The 20,178-nt window shown below is 39.4% G+C and overlaps 1 protein-coding gene across 2 annotated transcripts in view; it reads left to right on the top strand.

Annotated features, from left to right (window-relative positions):
• Window positions 1-1,060: 1,060 nt before the first annotated feature.
• The window catches only part of cep85l (centrosomal protein 85, like), an 84,097-nt gene continuing 64,979 nt past the window's right edge, over window positions 1,061-20,178 (top strand). The window contains exons 1-2 of one of the 2 annotated variants that reach the window (XM_017692521.2): window positions 1,061-1,136; window positions 16,796-16,954. In XM_017692521.2, the coding sequence (XP_017548010.1) occupies window positions 1,121-1,136; window positions 16,796-16,954 (175 nt within the window). In that variant the 5' untranslated portion in view covers window positions 1,061-1,120. Of the gene's footprint in view, window positions 1,137-11,839; window positions 12,209-16,795; window positions 16,955-20,178 lie in introns of those variants that run through there. The other variant, XM_017692520.2, reaches the window with a different exon arrangement.

Here is a 20,178-nt window from a genome sequence, read left to right as displayed (position 1 = left end):
ATTTAATTGCAAAAAAAGTGTGTTCAGTAAAGATAATTCTTAAGACTATGCAATGATTTTCAGACTTTGAGACACATTTATGTGGGTAAAACAATGGGATCCAACTGCTCACCATGTGGCTATGAAGGACAGCGGTGCAGCCTCACTTACTGCTCTAAAATCTAGGGATGTGGCTAAAATAAGGCACCACCTTTAGACTAAAACTTTTTTCAGCAGTGGTGGAATGTGGGAGAGTTCTTTTAAAAAAATACATTCATAATAAACATACTATAATACTATATAATAAACATTCATCCATCCATTTTCTAAGCCGCTTCTCCCTCAGGGTCGCGGGGGGGGAGGTGCTGGAGCCTATCCCAGCGGTCATCGGGTGGAAGGCAGGATACACCCTGGACAGGTCACCAGTCCATCGCAGGGCATACAGACAGATAATAAGCATTCAACTTTATTTTAAATATATTTGTGTTTTATGGCAAGAACAACTTATTGAATGCTGAATATTTTATTGTAACAATCTATTTACAGTAATTTTTAGATGAATTTTTGTCTCTCTTCACCCGTTAAAATTGTATAGTACTAGCATTAATTCTCTTATTAATTAGAATCAATGCGTGTGCCACAAAATAGGTTTTATGTTTATTTAAACTATATATTTACATGTTTTAAATGTACTCCTTACAAATTTTCCTTTCCATAAGACATACTTCATTGTCTTTTCATTTTTTTAACAAAAAAATAAACAATTCTAGGGAAAAAAAATAAAAGTCAGTGAGATTTTTTTTTTTTTTTTGGAAAAAGGAAAAAATAAATATAGCCTGTGCAAAAGCTGTAGCACATTTTATGCTTTTTTTTAAAACTTTACTTTTACAAATGTGTATACAGTAGTTTTTCCATTAGTCCATGTGTCTCTTCAAACTCGATTCTCCAGCAGCTGCTAGTAATTTCCTAAGAGTGATCTGCTCTGTCTGTGAAGTCACAGGTCCATGTGTTTGAAAAGTGTCGTGATGTGTTGTGTGCGTGCTTATTGGCTGAATAAGTTCCTCTGCGAGTTTCACTTTAGTTAACGTATGCTGAACTGCGTCCACTTCCTCCCACTGCTTCTGCATTATGCGCCTTTCTCATGAAGAAGCACAATTGTAAGTAAAATTATATTTTACTTCTTTCCTCTTAACTGCTGTTGCACATTTTTGACCTGAAGTGTTGTTGGAAAAATTCATTGATTTAGACAAGAAACTGCTTGGTAGAATCCAGAGAACAAAGCTGAGACCACATCACTGGCTTTTCAAGCCAGACTTAGATATTGTGTTCTACTGTAGTAGTTAAGTTCAAGGTTCACTACTCAGCAACTACTTTGAGTTATGTAGCTATGAGAGTGAGGAATGGAATTGCAGGCCCACATACGGGCCATTAGGGCTTAAGGGTTAAGCAGGGGTCAGGGATGTATGCCCTTTTTTATTATTATTTTTTTTAGATTAAAACTCTTAAGCATAATTTCTGGCAAGGCCATAGCATCAGTGCCCACTGTACAGCAAGATGAACAGGGTCACACACTGTTTAATCCTCTTTATATTGCCTTTAGTCATGAGAATGCACGCTGGTATATATTGGTGTTCAATACTAGCATGACCCTGTTTTTATTTCTGTACTGGAGCCTCTGATGCTGTGATGCTATAGCAGCCATTTATATCAAACAGTGCCACTGGTTTCCTGGCTGTGAGGCAGGAAGTGGGGGTTGGCGCAATCTGCGCAGGCCCGATAACACGCTCAAAAACACTGATTCTGGATGCCTTGTTGGCCTAAAATCCCGCACGACACACATTCAGGCAGCAGCTGCGGATTTCATGTGGCAAACACTATTGAACCCTTCTCTGGAGTGCAGGCAAAACATACACAAAGTGCGGAACACCGAACCACGCCGGCTCCTCTGAGAGGAAATGTTTTGTTTGTGCTGGTAGTGACACTGCTCATTACTCTCACATGAAGGCAGAGAGCCAAAAAGGCTGCTTTGTTCCACCAAAACATGATTTTTCATCACGAGTGAAAGGCCTGTTTGTTAGAGCTGATGGAAATACAGTGGCATTACAGATGATTGTTGAAATGTTATCTCGCTTTGCACTACATTTGGATTTTTGCTGTGCTAGGCCACTGAGCCCTTCTTTCTGTACTGTCTGTATGAGTAACTAAAGACCTGCTGATTGGTGACCATCATAAGGATTTTGAGTAATACCAAACAATAAAAATGACTTAAAGAGGCTCTTCTGCCTAAAACTAGGATTTAATGTTATTTAATGTCATTTGTAGTGTTGTGCCGTACTCAGCATTAGAATGTTATACATTACATCCCTCAGCCTTATCGGTTTGACAGAATTCACAATTTTGTATCTGTTTTGTTTTTTTGTCCATCGAAGGTCTCTCACCACAGTACCCAGCATTCATTATATAAATGCTTTATAATGCGTGTTTAGGAAATCCTGACCCATAGCAAAGTTACTGATGTAGGGGCCCACAAACACAAATGTGATATTCAGCTTCCTAGAAGTTATATTAACTCTTTGACTGTCTTTTACATTAGCTAGCTAGTGGAAAACCCACCCTAAACGGCTTGCAGTTTTTCCAAAATTCCTACCTTCAAGACATGTCAACAGGAGGGGGTTTTCGTAATATTTAAACTAATAAGACTCCACTGTTAGAGGCAAGTAGGCATGTTTTCAACAGATGTAGCGGTAGTTACATTTTTTTATTTTGGCCAGTGTGTCTCTTTAACTAAACAATAATAAATCATGGATAATATATCACCAAAGTCTGACAACACATTGTCTGCGACAACCTTTAAAATATTCCAGAACACTTTATTTAATTGGTCTAAATAGATAAACTAAGCCGCCTTTTTATTAAAAAGACTGTGTCCATAAGGCTCTGTTTCTTACTGTGAGAAAGAACAGTAGACTAGTTTAATATGCATGAATCCGTTTTGTGTGGATATAGACCCCAGAAGGAGCGTCAGGCTCCGCCCTCTTGCCCTCACACTGTAAAAAAGGCCTTTTGGTCAGCTTGTGTAATGGCCATTTTTGAAGGTACCAGAACAGAGCTAGTGTGGGCTTCACTGCTCTTAAACGCCCCTTCTGGTGCAGTACCAACCACCTGTGGAGACCACAGCAAGTCCAACCTGTCATTGATGTACGCATCAACACAGCACTGAAAATCCCACTAATGATGCTCTTCAGAAAGTGTCACAGTGCATAACATGGTTAGAATATCAGGAGTAAGGATCTCTAATAACATGTTTAACCTAGTTTTTGTTGCTGGAAAATGCAAGGATGTCAGACTGTGTGGAGCTCTTAAACAGATCAGTTTGTAGTAATAGGATAGGATAGTGGATAACATTACAGGACGGTATGTGGGAGATACTTTGCTTGGCAATAATGCTGATATTTTGTGAAAAACCCATTTGTTTTTTTCAGAAACATGTCAGCTGACTCTTTTGATAAGAGCGACCGCTAGCAGTGGTGCCCTCACTCTTTATATGTGTCTGAAGGCCATAATGTGTCCCACTAAACGGCGACTATCAAGCACTAACAGCAGCAGAATTGTTCTCAGCAGAGTGTGTTCTTTGTTTCGTGGTGAAGTGAGTGGGCCGAGGCCGCTGTCCAGAGCTGCTGTCGTCCTGGAGACAGTCAGTACTGTCATAGACTGCCAGGATTCCCTGTCAGGACGTGTCTGCATGGTGTCTGTCTAAACACATCCATACAGAAGGGCTTCCAAACACACAGGTGGCCATTTAGCATGACCTAGCCTGCACTGTACGTGCATGTTCAAATACCCGGAGGACTCTAATGGCTTTTGGGCATATTATGTAAGTTTCAAACAACGCGCAGCTCAACAGGAGCCCTCCAACGAACTTGTTTTGGAAGTTAAAGTGCAGCCAGAGCATTCATTTGACAAGTAGCAGTCAGGGAACAGCATACGTAATAAATCATATCAATAATGCAAATGTGAAGCATTATGCAACCTCCCATAGTGCTAGTTTTATACAGCATTCCACTGGAAGCCCAAAGCTGCCAGATTAGGACTATTATATAATTATAAAGAGAGGGGAAGCACTCTTAGTTGCCAAGAATAACACTCTGCATTTATATTTGTGAAATACTTTAATGCTTTGGGGGAGCAAATTATAATTCATATAAAGGAATAAATGAAGCATGAGTGGCTGAATTCAGCACAATTTTGCACGGAATTGATGCTGAATGGATTAGCTGAGGAGTCCACATCACTAAAGAAGCAAACAGTACATCTTGCCTTAGCTTTGTAATCATTTATTATTATTACACAATGTTATTATTGCCTTATATAAGAAATCAGTGACTTGTATATTATAACCAAACGTGTTAATGTAGCTAACAGAGGAAGGCAAGGCAAGGCAAGTTTATTTATATAGCATCTTTCATACACTGCTGTCATTCAAAGTGCTTTACAAATGAGAAAATACAGTTCTTTAAAAAAAATGAAGCAGAGAACAGAAATGAAAAACCTTATTAAAACAAAAGAATTAGAAAAATTAAAAACTAAATGAAAATTTTAAAGTTCATTCAGGATTAAGTGCTGTTACAGAGGAAAAAGGCTAGAAACGCTAGCAGTGTTTAAACTGAGTTGAGCCCCAGTTGGCATGATGTTATTTGCATGATGTTAATTGGTGTGAAGTTGTTCACGTTCATTTATTGTTAGCAAATTTAACATCTGTGACTAAACTGTTTCTGTGAAGCCAAGACTACGTCTGAAGCTTTCGTTAATGGCTCTATTTTTGATCAACAATCAGAAATCATAGTGTATTTTTTAGATCGTGACCAAGGGTCTAACTTTGTTTTGAAAGGTGTTGGGGACGGGGATGAGGGCTGGTAATGTTTTTGTAGATATAAAGCAAGAACTTACTCCACATCATGGTAAACAGTTACATTAGTCTTAAAGGGAAATTCACCGCTTTTCAAAATTTCTGTCATTGGATGATGTTACAATGTAAACAAAGTCATTCAGTGTGGTTTGAAGTGAAATGGTTCCGTGGTAAACTAGCTTCCAGTGTCTGTAAGACATTGATTTAGCTATGAGCATTTAACTTCTGTTTCCATCATCCCTGCGCAAACAACATCACTTCCTCAACCGTCCCTTATTTATTGTCAATGCACTGCCTGTTATCAGTGGCCAGCGATATTTTCTGATTAATGCTTTTAGAAATTGTTTGGGCACGTTTCTGTTCTGAACTGCTAAACTATTTGAAACAAGCTCCACTTTCACAAAGTGGCAGGAACAAAATCTGCATGTTAAAAAGTGGGAGGGGCCTGTCCACATTTCTGAGTGAGGCTGTCAGGGTGTGGTGGAGGGGGAAGGTGAAAGAGGATATTAACAATAATGTTAATAATAAGAGGAATGGTAATATTATTTTCATAATGTTTTAGAGATTATGAAAGTCACTGCGATCAAAGATTGCAGGAAAACAAGAGATTTGTCTTTTAATTAATATAATGCAAAGAATCATTTTTAATTGCTTAGAGGTTTGGGTGTTCCTGGTCCAATTACATGTTTAGTTGACTTTCTCAGTAAATATAACACATTTTAATGTACAGTTATTGCAGATTTGATATTTTTTCCCAATATGTTGAACTCAGCAAATAAAGATAAATTATACAATTTCAAAAAATTCCATATTTTACTATGTTCCCCATAGAAGATGTGTTAACTTGTTAACACAACCAAGAATGTCCGTTTGCATACAACTGTATGACCAGAGACTTGAACTAACAAGGTCACTTCAAAATACATGAACACTAACATCGCATTAACTGTAACACTGGGATGCTCAATCCTGGTTCTGGAGGTCTACCACCCAGAGTTTAGTTCTAGCCTTAATCTAGCATACCTGATCCAGATAATGAAAGCCTTCAGGGACACCTGAATATCAGAGCTCAGTGTGTAAGATGCACTCCAGGCTGGCAGATCTTCAGGACCACTATTCATCCATCCATCCATCCATTTTCTAAGCCGCTTCTCCGTCAGGGTCGCGGGAGGACCAGTATTGGCCTGTTATAAAACACTAATATCATCAGGATTGAAGCACATTTCTTGTTTTTGGATTCTGAAGTTTTTCTTTTGATACGCCAATTGCACTTGAATATGAATCTGAATGAGCAGTGTTTGTTTAATTGTGAGCTCTTGGGTAATTGAACCCACACAATGCTGTAATTATGTGTGCATGCCCTCTCTCCTTTGTCTGAAAGAGCACTATTGTTGATCTCTGTTGATGCTGAATCTAATTGAAATGTGTGACTCTGTCAGGTTCTTAACACCAGCACTTCAGCTTTTAATTAATATGCCATAAAAGTTTTTTTCTTAGTAGTAACAGAACATCAGTGATGGGAAGAATTATTACAGGATTTAACTTTAAAAGAGGAACTGTGGAACAATCATGACAAAACGTGTTGAAATTGTGCTGCTTGCATAAAATATTACAATAGTGTGTCTGTATTGCAACACAGATATTGTGAAAAATACATTTATGTTAGACCATTTCTGTTGTATTTAGGACTAACCTCAGGTTAGTCATTTTAGTTAATTGGGGACATTCCAGGCTAAAGTGTTGATGAGGTTAACGTTTACCCTGATCTAACGCTCTGAATTCAGTTCATGAAGGCTTTACTAATTAACTGATAAACCAAATCAGGGGTGTTTTAATATGAGAGTCTGCTGAAATCTGCAGTGTTTTGGCCTGCAAGAACTGGAGCCTGTGTGTGTGTGTATATATCGTTGTTGTCGGATGAAATCTTTGTATCTCCAAAATGGTAACTTTACAGGAGAAGGAAAAAACATACTTTACTTTTAATGTAAGTCAATGGAACCAGAATTTTTTCTAAGTAATTTTGGGCCGTTTCTTTTGGTCCATTCATCATGAAATTTACACATAATATAAAGGACAACAGACTTTTCCACATTATGACAAAAGCTAAAAAACGACAAAAATAGAGATACAAGGTTTTCTTCCGACAGCAGCGATATATTTTCCAGAGATTTTTTTTTCCAGAGAACTCTAAAGGGCTCATATCATGGAAACCAAGTGTAAAAGAATATAATAAAATGTCTGATGTAGTATGTAAAACTGTCCCAAACCAATTTTTCTCCAATGCATATGGTTTATGTAAAGATATTAGATTTCAAAACAGCCTGCTTTGAATTAGCCCATTCAGCAAAAAACCTATGACGGTTTCAGTCTCTCCCTTCATTTTAGTATAGAGCAGCCTTATTGCTTCATAGCAGGAGATAGCCTCATATCCGTGTGGCCTCATGATCTATGCACAAGGTCGACGCCGTACACATTGACTGTGCCCATACAGAACACTTTTAGAGCAACTTTTAGGAGGTGCTTCACTTTTTTATCCTTACGAATTACTGAATTACGTTCTCTTTGCTCTCAAAAACATGCTTTTTTAATTGGTTACCTGCTCATGGAGGGCATATTATGATTATGTTTACGGTTATATATGGTTTTTATTTGTGTTAAATGTGTTACCATAATGTAAAGCTCACATTTTTGATTGAAAACACGAGCTTCAGTACTTCTGTAAACAAATTATCTGTGGGCGCCTCATAGCAGCTTAGTTTTGTATGAATGAGCTTAAACCAATCAATCAGTCAAATATGCTAATGAGATTAAGCATCATACTAAAGAAATGTACAGTTACAGAGAGCAAACACTAATGTAGCTAACTTAACGTTTGAGAAGTTTGGATGGTGTAGTTCACAGCTAGCTAATAAATTATGGGGTATTTTCAATTATGAACTTGTTTATTTAGAATTCATATTCCACAGCTACTTAATAAACTGTCAGAATTGCTGTGTAGAACTGGTAACAGTAGCTTAGCGTGTTACTGCTTCACACAGCGCTGTCCAGGTTCGCACCAGAAACTAACGCTAGCATGGCGAACCAGACAAAAAATAACCCCACAACACAGGTTCAGTTCCAGCTCACTGTGGCTGTATTGACTCAACTTTTGAATCTGAGGCAGTGAATCATTTTTTGTATGATAAGGCATTAGCTCTGCTAAGCTTCTTGCTCCCTTATGCTGCCTCTGGTAGCAGCAGAGCCTAGCATTAGCTTAGTGAGCAGACTAATACAGTTTCATAGACCCAACACAGGGTAGATATGGATAAAGACTCACATCGGAGAGACATTGACTAGTTATTGGAAGCTAAGCCAGTGCTAGAATAATCAGCTCTGCTTTCCTTAGTGATGTTCAACATTTAGCACTAGCTGTTCAACTAATGGTTTTACATTTAAAAGGTGAGGATGTGAAGATTTCCACTTTCTGATTATTAATGTAACAGTGTGAACTTATTGTTTCTGTAGTTCTCAATCCCATGTGCACAATTTCTTGGTGAAGGGAAGGGAAGGGGTTTGGAAATGAGAGGCAAGGGAGCATTTATATGGATATGCGAAATCATGCATATTCATAAATCTTTTATTCTTAATGAGTGGTAAGGTTTAGGGATGCTCCTTTGTTATTTTTAGACGTTTCCTGGGTATGACAATGATATATTCAAGTGTAACAATCTGTTATTCATGAAAAGTTTTCAGAGGTACTTTAAAAGTATATGGATGTCTTCTGCAGGCCGTCTTAATCCCCCTGCAGACATCTCAAAGGTTATGCTTACTTTTGAATCCCCATAGCCCATCTGTTGCTAAGTAGGCCTTTGTCTCATTGGATACCGTTTTTGTCATTTGACTATAACATTATGTAAAGATGTTCATGCCGATCTTGTGTTCTATTCAAACTTGAGTTTTCAGGGTACCAGTTATGTAACCTGACATACTTTTAACAGCCAATCAGCCTGTGTTGGTGAACAGGTGCCCATAGTTTCCAGCACCCTTAAATAGTTCTGTTGGAATTCTTTTAGAAAGAATGTGCCAACAGTACATGACTGGGACGACCTTTTGTTTCCCTGGTTTAAACAAGAGAATGCAGGTATTCTTTTGGTAACAGCAGCACAGCCGGATCTAAATCGTCAACAATTTTTTGATTATTCCCATACGTGAACCTTAAATGGGAATTCCACTGAAGTTTTTTTCCATTTCTGCATAGTTTAATCGTTGAAATGTAAACAAGTTTATTCAGAGTGGTCTGATGTGGAATGGTGCATTGTAGAGAAACTTGAAGACTCTTTACAGTGGTGGTAATAGGAGCCAGAGCCGTGACGTCTGCACAAACACAGGCATTTTATTCAGGACCCAAAATGACCAGTGAAGCTGTACATGTCTCTTGAGTATGTTGATAGTTATAATATAGTGATAAATCCAAAACATGTTTTTCTTATGTACTATTTTGCCTTACAACACACTACATGTATCTCTCTGCCCTGCAGGTATTTAATAATATATGCTTTATGCCAAAAGCTTATCTCACAACTATCATGAAACATGTCTCAGGCCGGTGGAATTTCCCTTTAATAGGTCTGAGTGTTCTACAAAGGCATAATTCTGTCTTACTCCATTTGGAGTCTATGGCATCAGCTGTGTATGTTTCAGTAGATTTAGCATTGATTCGTGCATGATGAGGCTCATTAACTGCAATTCCAACATGTCTTTCCAACAAAACCTCTTAAAATATTGTTATTTTTTTCAAAATTTCTAAAGGAAATAAAGATTTTTGACAAGAAAGAGGTTAAATAGTCACACGTCCAAACTGTGTGGCCTACAATGTATCATAGACAATGCAAATAAATCAAATGCCTTGGGGTAGAAACACTTCAAACAATACAAAAACTGCATAGAGTGAAAATAAAAACAGTGATTGAAATCTAAACGGAATATCACATAAAATAATATTAATATAATATAAAATATAATATAAATTGCAATATAATATACAATATTAAATAACTTTTTTTGTGACAGGACCCTTATTTGGAAATTTTCAAGAATTCAACATTGAGTACAAGTGCAAATCACAGACTGCTGGAGAAGCTCAAGAATTATGTTAATAGGCTTTTCTTTCGCAAAGAAACGCTTAAGTACACATTGTCCCAACTGCAACACAGTAGAGGGTACTTCTTCATGAATGATGCACTTCTCACTCGAAACTGTTTAGATCGTGAACCATTTCAAGCGCAGTGGCTGTTTAGGTGCAGCCTTTTCCTTAGACCAGGGTTGTCCAACCTTACCCACAAAGGGCCAGTGTGGGTGCAGGTTTTCGTTCCAGACAAGAAGAGCACACCTGATTCCACTCAGTCAGTCAGTCTCAGTCTCAGTCTTCAACAACCATTCATGTGAGCTCCTGCCTTGTTGCAACGAAAACCTTTTGGATTGGATTGGACACCCCTGCCGTAGGCTATTATAGACCACCGAAGTTGTGTTGTCATTCTGTAGCTTGAGTCATGCCCATATTAGGATCTCCGAGTCTATGCTGGATTTCCCTATGACACAAATTAATACAGTTAAAAATGCATGTAGGACAAAAAGTATCAGGTTTGGAACTTTTTATGTACCCCAGAGTGTGATATAGGCAATGTTTTTTTTTTCAAAAATCACATTCATTTTTGCCATAGAGAAATCCAGCTTAGATGCAGACTTGCTAATAATGGCATGAGGCCAGCTACAGAATGATAAACAGCTTCAGAGGTTTATGAGTACTAGTGGTGAAAGGAAAAGGATACCTTTTTCTAAAAGATTACTCAAGTAAAAGTAGAAGTCCATGAACAATTACTGTTTTATAAACAGCTATTTGATGAAGCTTGTTTCACGAGGTTGAGATGCTTGCAACTGTTGTGACTTAGTTTCAAGTGAGTTGCAGGATGATTTACATTATGCAATTCAAGTGCCGTTTAGCTTCATGCAGGTTCCAAGCAACTGAAGTTGCACCAAAGTATGTAAAGTCAGCCTTTATAATAATTCTCTGGATCCATTTAAAAAACACCTTACACAATGTTTCATATTGAGGAGTTCTGTTTAATTCTGGAAACTTGCCAGAGGCGCTTGGACTGGGACTCTAAAATGCCTCAAAAAATGGAAATACTCACCGATACTCGAAAAGAGCACGTAAGCATGGAAGCCCATTCCTGTCATTTAAAAAAACCCAGCACTTAATAAAATCATTCTTGAGTGATTTTGCAACACTAGCTCATTATATTGAAATACTATCACATTTTTTAATATGCCAAGTTATTGTTTTGAGATGTTATCCCATTCATTTGAGATACTAAGTCATTATATCAATGAACTTTCTTGTTATCTTGAGATTTCAAAATAATGGGAAAGCGTCACAGAATAATGACTTAATATTGCACAATTGACAGTGGGGAGCCCTGCTGGTGATATTAATATAAACAAAAAATTGGGTGTTCACACTGTATTAACACATGGGAATGAGATCCTAATGCGTGGCCACGACTTAGTAAGGTGTGGGAACATCATGCCTTTAATCTGTGGACAAGGCTCAATCATCTAATTCCCACGTCTTAGTAAATCGTGGCCACGCATTAGGACGTCGTAAGTGAAGTAATCCCTGATACACACTGTTGGTTTCAGTTTTCTCTCCAAGCTCTTTGAAACAGTGGCCAGTGAGTGGAAGCACTGTACGGACATGTTTCTAATAAAGCGGATGGTCTATGTAACGTCTACATTGTACCTTTGCCCTTCTGTGTTTGGGTCTGTGTGCAGAGGACCTCACATACTTCTGAGTTTTAAAAGCAGGTATAGCAACCCAGGACCTCAGTTTTCCCTCGAGTCCTTGGTCTGCAGCCAGCGAGTGGAGTAGGAGGAGCTGGGCTCAGATTGCGCCTTCTCCTTCTTCCAGCACTCGGACTGAGTGAGTGTGAGATCACGTCCTTGCAATGCGGTCGCTGGAGAGTCGACTGTAGCTAGTTCAGTACATTTCCGACATATGACTGATTCACGGCTCGGAATCGCTGTGGAATAGGAAAACCTTCCGGTTTTGCTGTGTTTATACCTGTACTGGCCTGCCGTTAAGATGGATTTTAGTCTCACTTAGCTAGAACATCTCTCCCAACCATCTTGTTGGGCTCGTTTTGGGGACTCCTCTCGCTTTCTTCTGGAAACCACCCTGTCTCTCTCCTTGGCCTCTCTCTCTTATTTAGACAAGAGAGCCCATGAAATCGAGAGAAATGTGGGGCAGAAACGATTTTGAGGATGGCCTCGATGCGTATAAGTCAGGTAAGATAACCTAGATGATGAAGCCGAAGTCGGCTCCTTAATCAGCTTGTTCGAATTTTCCGGTCCACCTTAAATGGTGCAGCAGTTACATTCTTATTACATTTAAGGTGGAACGGGAAAATTCAGACGAATTTTATGCCGACTTCAGTCTTGTGGTAAAGCTGACCAACACTCGTCTGTAATGAGAGATGGACTGGCTGTAACCTGCAGTGCGTTTGGGGATTAATTCGCTTTACCGTAAAATCTGGCCGTGTGACTAACGGTATCTTTATTGTTAGCTAGCCAAGTTAGCACACGAGCTAAGAGCCTTTAACTTAGCGAGCTCCCTCTTAGGCATCACGATATGTACTCATTGGGCTGTTTTTGGTGGTGTTCTAGCTTAAATAGCGTCAGGGAGTAAGTCGTTATCTCGATAAATTGGTATTGATTCAGTGTGTTCGTTAACCGTTTTAGCCTGCTAGCATCAGCCACGGTTTCCCTGGAGCTGGGACAACTGGTCGTGCTGGTGTTAGCCGCCTCACGTTAGCGCGCTAAAGCGAGGTAAATGAGATGCATCTACATAACCTTTTCTTTCTTTCTTCTGCTGCGACGTTAAGAGATTTAATCAGATTTTACTGGTAAGTAGTTAGACTCTGTGCATATTTTGTACTGCGCCTTGTATTTTTTTAAAACATTTTTTCTGAGACCTCGCCTAGAACAGCTTAAAGACTGGGCAACTTAAAGCTGAATTTCACAATAATAAAAAAACAAAATCTAAATGACTAAGTGCGTGAGGTGTGAACAAAGCCTGGCAGAGTAGGTTGACCTGAAATCAACTGTTCGTTGAAGTGAAACTTACAGACTCAGATTTCTTGACAGTGGTGGTGATAGTGGTTGGATAGTGTAGTGGGCAACACCTCTGCCTTCTATGCTGTAGACTGGGGTTCAGTCCCCTGCTTGGACAAGCCCCCTACGCTATACCAATAAGAGTCCTTGGGCAAGACTCCTAACACTACCTTCGCCTACCTGTGTAAAATTATCAAATTGTAAGTCGCTCTGGATAAGAGCGTCAGCCAAATGCCATAAATGTGATGGGAACCAGGAGCCCCAGTGTCTAAAGCACAAGTATAGTCATTTTATTTACTATCCACCACCACTAGTGACCCTACGCCTTTCTTTTGAGCTTTCTTTGCAGCGATACATGTTGTGCTGCTGATGGCAAAATAGTCATAAAGCTGAAAAAGAAGCTTTCTTTGGGGACTGCTTGCCTCATGATGCCCTGCATGTATACTTCTTACATGAACGGATTTAATTAATAAATTGATTTAAATACGTTTTAAGCCAAGACTTGAGTCACCAAACAGTGTGTTCTATTGGGTAGTATTTATTTATTTCATGTAATAACTTACTGTGAGGGAGATTTCAGAGGCGTTAAGTTCTTCAAATGTCTGGTTCCCACCAATTCTGACTTGGCGAGTTTCTCTAGATTTCTCTAGGCCTTTTGCATGAAACCACTCTAAATGACTTTGTTTCCGTTGTAACCATTTAATTATGTGGATTTTCTGTGAAAATTGGTGGAGTTTCACTGTAATCTTCAGTACTTAGTCTTTAGCTACGAAACCCCCTTTTTACTTGTGATTGAAGTTACCTTCATCATGTGAAACTCTTTCATTTTAATGCATTAAGATTTAACATACAAAACTGTTATAACATTATTATAAGTTACTCTGCTATGGAATCCAGTGTCTCATTTAACACTGCTTACTACTGTGTAATTACTATATTTGAGGCAAGATTATGCTATTTTTAGAGCGTGGACTTTTTCAGATAAATTTGGACGTGTCTAAGGTCAAGCATGTACATAAGCTTTGCACACAGGTAGAAATCTGTGCTAGTTTTAATTAAAGACTGGCGTGTTTGGTGGTAGTAAAACTCTTTTAATTCATCAGTCTGTTGACACAGTTAACTGCTTGGCTAAGAAGATGAGGATGAGGCCATTTGGTCACTCCTTGTAGATTTATTTCTGTACTAAAAGTATGTCGCAAAGGATGTTTTTGGTGAGCTTGCTGCAAAGTAATATTAAGGGGATTTGGCCAGATGAACCAGTTTGGAGAACATCTCAGTAAGTACAGGCCCACTGAGTTTAGTGTACTGTGGCCTGCTGTAAGTATGCAACTATTCTATACCTTTTAGCTTTAGTATAGTCTTTAAAATCTCTCAAGAGTAAAGGGAATATTACTCCAGGCTGGGGCTGGGTGGTACTGATAAGAGTCCATATCATGTTTTTTAAACGTAGGATGGTATCAGATGATATTTGTATTAATAAGATTAATGAATGCACACTTCCTGAGTGCTGGTAATGTCTTACAAAGCTGATGTAGCTTGTTTTGGTTGGACTGTTATAATCTATTCTCTTTTTACATAAAGGGAGCCTTTCACAGTATTATATACTGGACACAAACCAGAAGAGAAAACGTGCTGTTTATGAAGTTTCAATGTATTTGAACTGTCCTTTCAAAACAATCTGAAAGTACTCAGTAATAAAGAGCAGAAAATAGAATTAAACATCTAAAAACAAACAGTGACAACTGGGACACCACTGTTTTATGGCCTTAATGTGTCTTGTCAGTATTGCTATAGTAGGGCTTAAGTATTGCAAAAAGCAATAGCACGATATATTGATACAGACTGTATATTGCCCAGCCCTGCTACAGGTCTGTAAGAGTGATTGATCTGAACTCCAGAAAATAGGCAGGTGTATCACCCCAGTCTCAGGTCATCTTCTGACTGTCTTGCTGTTTTAAGGGGCGAGCTGAAGTATCTGAAGTATTTTTGTCATGATTGAAGATGCTATGGGCTTGCTTTACTCTTGCACAAGGCAAATGCTTGAAGCACAGCATGTGCATTTTTGTTGATTTATGGCCCAGCACAAGCTTTAGTGATGATATGGTGGTCTAAGGATTTTGCTGATGCTGACTTTAAAGAAGGAAAACAATGAAAACTTGGCAAGAAGTTTGTGGGTAATTTTTCTGTTTCTATAACTGAAAATGGGGGGGAAATATATATATATATATATATAAGTACTAATATTTTTATGTAACTCCATAACTTACCATAGCAAAAGTTCTGATACCTTTTCTCCCTTCCAGCTGGTCCCAAAGAGGACAGCCTTAATGTCTATGTCTAAACGGATTACACCCTAAAATAGATTAGGTTAGCAGATAAAGGGGACATGCTCTCCAGTGGAAGCCCTGCCATTTGGAGCTGTGTTTCTCACCTGAATATGTCCTCCTTTTGTCCTTCTTGCGCACTAGTCAAGAAGAGTACCTAAGGTCAGGGCGAGTGAGGAAACTGTGGAATTGAGTCTTGCGCAAGCTTGGCTGTGGATATGTAGCAAGTGTTTTTCCCCCTTTGCCATCATGCCACTTTCTGCAGAGCGAGCGTGCCTTTTGTTAGTCATACCCAAAGTGTGGTGATATACAGGAGTACAAGAGATTGTGCAAGCCTATTAATATAGCCTATCCAAGCCATATGCTCTATTTTCACGTAGAAAACAGAATTTGAGATGTATGATGTGAACATGTACATCTCTGCTATATACTGAATATTCAGAAGTAATTTCTTCTTGTTTTATGTCCACTTAGAAGTCAGATCTTATGTTGTATATGTTGTTGTTGTTGTTATTAAAACTACTTTTTTCTGTTTTAAATATCTGGTATGTTTCATATCAATATGACATCAAATATAATTTTTAACAATGAGATCTAACATTCAGCTGTTTGAGAATGTCTTCTGATACCAACGTGATTCCAGTGTCTTTGGGCAGCCATTGCTTTTTATATAAAATTATATAAAAGTAACTGTTTTTCAAGCCATGCCAGCTACATTATTTAAGCAACAGAACATGGGAGGCTTGTGCCAACGACCAAATCACAGCTTTGATGATAACAACACATGACCTTGAATGTTCTGTTGCTTTTATGCAACAGTTGTGCAAAATAAAGTAAAGCGTCCAGTATTGTGTCAAATGTAGGCCTACTTCAATACAAAAGTAGTAGCATGATGACACTATCAGGTTCAGCTCAGATTTTTAAATGTTTGCTAGATTAACCGGAATGTTGTTTTGTTTGTCTTTCTGTCACAGCCAGTCTTGTTTTTGACTAATTCTGGCTTGTTTAGTTGTTCCGCCACCACAGCTGCCGACCTTACGATCAACGTCAGGTTCTGAGTTTGGTGTCATTCTGCAGTTACATTCTTCTTCAGAATCTAAGGAAGCAGGCTGCAGATCTAATATTATCTCATAAATGTTATCTTGTGTTTTTGTATGTGCCAAAGTAGAAACTTGGTAACAGTGCTGTTACTGCAAATAGCAGCACAGATAGAACGCCTCTCAGCCAGTCAGATTTAGAGTTGTTGGAACTGACTCTTGTATATAGCAGTAACTTTTCTATGAAGTCTCAATCGGCGCATAAGATTGTAATTATGATGTCATATGACCTCACTCTGCTTCTAGTGGTCATGCTGTTCTTGTTTAGTGTCTTTGTACTGTGTGTTTGCTCTGGTGGCTAAGCACAGTCTCTGTGGTGACCACCTCTGTTTGTTGCTTAGGTTCGAGCACGTCCTCTCCTGGATGGGTCCCAGGCTGTGAGTCAGCATGGCAAGGCTCTTCCTCCACCACCACCAGCAGTAACCGCGGGAGACGTCATAGCGCCGCCTCCGACAGCGGCGACACAGGCATTGGCACATCCTGCTCTGACAGTGTAGAAGGTAAGCCGCAGTGAAAAGTGCCAAGCTGCTGATTTGGTCAACACTTTGTTCTTGCTTATGTCACATTTGGAACAATTGTTATTGATTGATCGTTGCTGTTCACCGCTCAGCCTGTCATTAAATGGTCTCTACAGATGAAGTCCATTTAAAAAAGGCATGACCCAACTCTTTAAGCTCTGAGTCAGTTGGGCAAAACCTGAGATAGCATCTTAGGGAGTCAACTCTAAATTGGCCATGCACAACACGTTTCCTGTTCTTGTTGGGGGCAGCATGGTGCATTGAGGGAGTTGTATTTTCTTTGCTTGTGCTTTTAAATTGAGCCCTGTTCCTGGCAAGAATAACATAAGAGGCTATAGGCGAGCTCTGATAACCTTTATGCTTTTATGTTAGCCAGCATGTATTTTTGGTAAACGTTAAGCTTCCAAATATTCTCTCTTTCTCCTCCCTGCTTGAGTGTTGAGCTTTCTTATTCCACAACACTTACCGCTGAGCCCTTAATCCTGCTAGTACTGGGTTTTGGCTCTGTCAGCATATTTTAAAAATCATATCAGACATCCATGTATCAATACTGCTGACCAGTCCAGGTCTAGAATCGGTGCACGTTTGCAGTCATTCTGAGGGTTTTTTTTTTGAAGAGTTCATTTAGACCGGCAAAATTCAGACAGGCAGAGAATTGTCATAATGCCAATTTGCCTGTGTTTTGCATAGCTTCTAATCTCTGTTCTTAATTGCTTTAGTGTCCTGCGAATGTTTTTAGATTCTCAGAACAATTCAGTCGTGTCAAAGCAGTCCTTTTTTCCGCAGTGAGGCTGCTCATTATATTGAAAGGCCAAAACTGAGGTGTGGTCACCTCATAAAGCTGATGTTTCTGCCCAGTCTTTGGAGGAGAGACCAAGCAGTTGTTAAGTTCTCCTTTAGCACTTCTGCATTTGGTGTTAGACAAACAACAAGGCAGATGTTCTGCCCCACGTGCCTCCTGTGCTCTGGGTTATAGACTCTCTGTCCAGTAGACCACAAGACTAAAGCTTAATTCATCAACTTAACAGAAACATGCCAGACAAAGACATCGAGCCTTTGAGCCAGTAACACTCTATAATTTTGAATAGAAATATTCTGAAAGCTTTGCTTTGTTTCTAATATTAGTTCAGACTTGGAGCATAAATTTGCAGTGTTTTGTGCACATCGGAAGAGTCCCTGCTGAGCGTTACTCCTGTTTGCCAGATGCTGGCTGAAGAGCAGGGTGGGTTCTTGCTCTCTGCTGCATTCAGTGTTTACCCAGAGGAGGGATGGTTACTGTAGGAACCTCTTGAGTTCATTCCGGCAGGAGCGCTCATCGGTTGCTAATTGTTGCTGGGTATGATGGGGGAGTTGAGCTGTGTGTTCCACAAAACATTGTGTTCTCACCTGGTCATGGCCTGGCTCTAACTGAGCAGCTGTCACCATCCTGCATGTCTGTCCTCACCTGTCTTCCTCACTCTGCTCAGTATGTCTTACTGCTGTGTGAAGTAGAGTTCAGTGTTTTTGTAATACTTCCAACTTTGGTAAATGATTTCACACTCTTAACCTTCAGTACTTTGAAACAAAAGCTGTGCTATGCTCCAGTCACAAGCTAATACATTAGTCCCAAGTTAACACAGTAGTCACAAGTTGACATGCTAGTCACAGTCACTAGTCACCCCTATTAAATATCGCTGCTTTCGTATCGAAACCTTGTGTCTCCAAAATATTACGTCTACAGGGGAAAGACAAAAACGTACTTTATGTTTAATGTAAGTCAATGGAACCAGACATTTTTCCATGTCGTTATGGGACGTTTCTTTTGGTCAGTTCATTGTGAAATTTTCACACAGTGTAAAGGACAGCAGGCGCTTCCAAATTATGTCAAAAACTGAAAAGTGACAAAAATGGAGATACAAGGTTTCGTGCCAACAGCAGCAATATGTTAACACTATATTGAGTTCAGCTCAAGACACAACAAAACCTGTAAATCCATCCAATTTCTTAAGTACCTTCACAAAATTTCTTAAGTACGTTCACTGCAAAGTTCTAACCTCTACCAGAGCTTGAAATATTTTTCCTGTATAAAGACTTAGTAGCTTCTTGTGATGTTGTCACTGTTTTCCTGGCATAGTATCAGTTTCTTATTTAGCATTGTGATACTCACTTGGTTGAAACTCTGATTTCATGACGTGTGTGTTGAGGGTGTATGATGGCTGGCAGTCTGTGGCCTCCAGGGAAGCCAGGTCAGGCCTGGCCTGCTGATGATTCCAGCCTTTGGCTCATTCCCATTGATTACAGCACGTGGACGGGAGTCTTAATTGATCTCATTATCGCCAGAAAAATCAGTGGGTCGGGCACTGCAGAGAGCCATGATCAAGGTCATATGCAGAGCTTTAGGCTTCTGCTGCAGTTCATGATCTTGCGCTTTTGGTGAAACTTGTGACAAGTGCTTGTGCCAGAACTCCTTGTTTTTTCTTTAAGCATGTGTTTCAGCCCTGCATGAGCTATCAGTGAAGATCAGGGCTGAAACAGTCAGTGATAGCTGGGAGCAGAAGTAGGGCAGATCAGGCATGAAAATGTCTGTAATCGCTGCGTAGGAAGAGGAGCCGTGATATCACTGAACGGTACAGAAAACATCCATCCTGTGGCTGAAGGAGATTCAGAACAAGAGGAGTGAAGTAGGCCACTTTCTCAAAAAGGAACAGGGCTGGTTTATAATGTGAACTTATACTTACATTTAAAGAAAATGAACTTCTGAAATGAACAAAAAAATTAATTAGGCTGTAATGTGCAAGCTTTATTTTCTGCCTAGGGCTGGTTTTGTTTTCCTGCTGGTAAATTCAACAGCAAAACACTGAGACAGCAGTTCCTTTCAAAGGATAATTGTTTGACTTCTATTGGACTTGCAGAATAAAGCGCAAGCTATACAGGGATCTGTCTTTACCTATAAATCCTGACAGAATATGTTACATGTGTTCTTTAAGAATAAGCCTTTTTATATCTCAGTGCTCTCTGGTATTTCTGAGGCTCTTCCAAAATCTTTCTTTCAGGAGGAATCGTGCATGCAGACACAGTGGCTTTAATCCACACGAAAGAGATGTTATTCTGGGAGCAGCCGCATAATCACTAGCCTACATCTAGCCTATGGTTTACAATTGGTTTATCCCCCCCATCAGACTCCATTTTGCTTCCTGGGCTCCAGCATACACAGGAGAAGAGAATAT

This window comes from Pygocentrus nattereri, chromosome 4, assembly GCF_015220715.1.
Source record: "Pygocentrus nattereri isolate fPygNat1 chromosome 4, fPygNat1.pri, whole genome shotgun sequence".
Classification (NCBI taxonomy): Eukaryota; Metazoa; Chordata; class Actinopteri; order Characiformes; family Serrasalmidae; genus Pygocentrus; species Pygocentrus nattereri.
The sequence above is the reverse complement of the archived record's forward strand: the minus strand, read 5'-3'. Positions and strand labels throughout refer to the sequence as shown.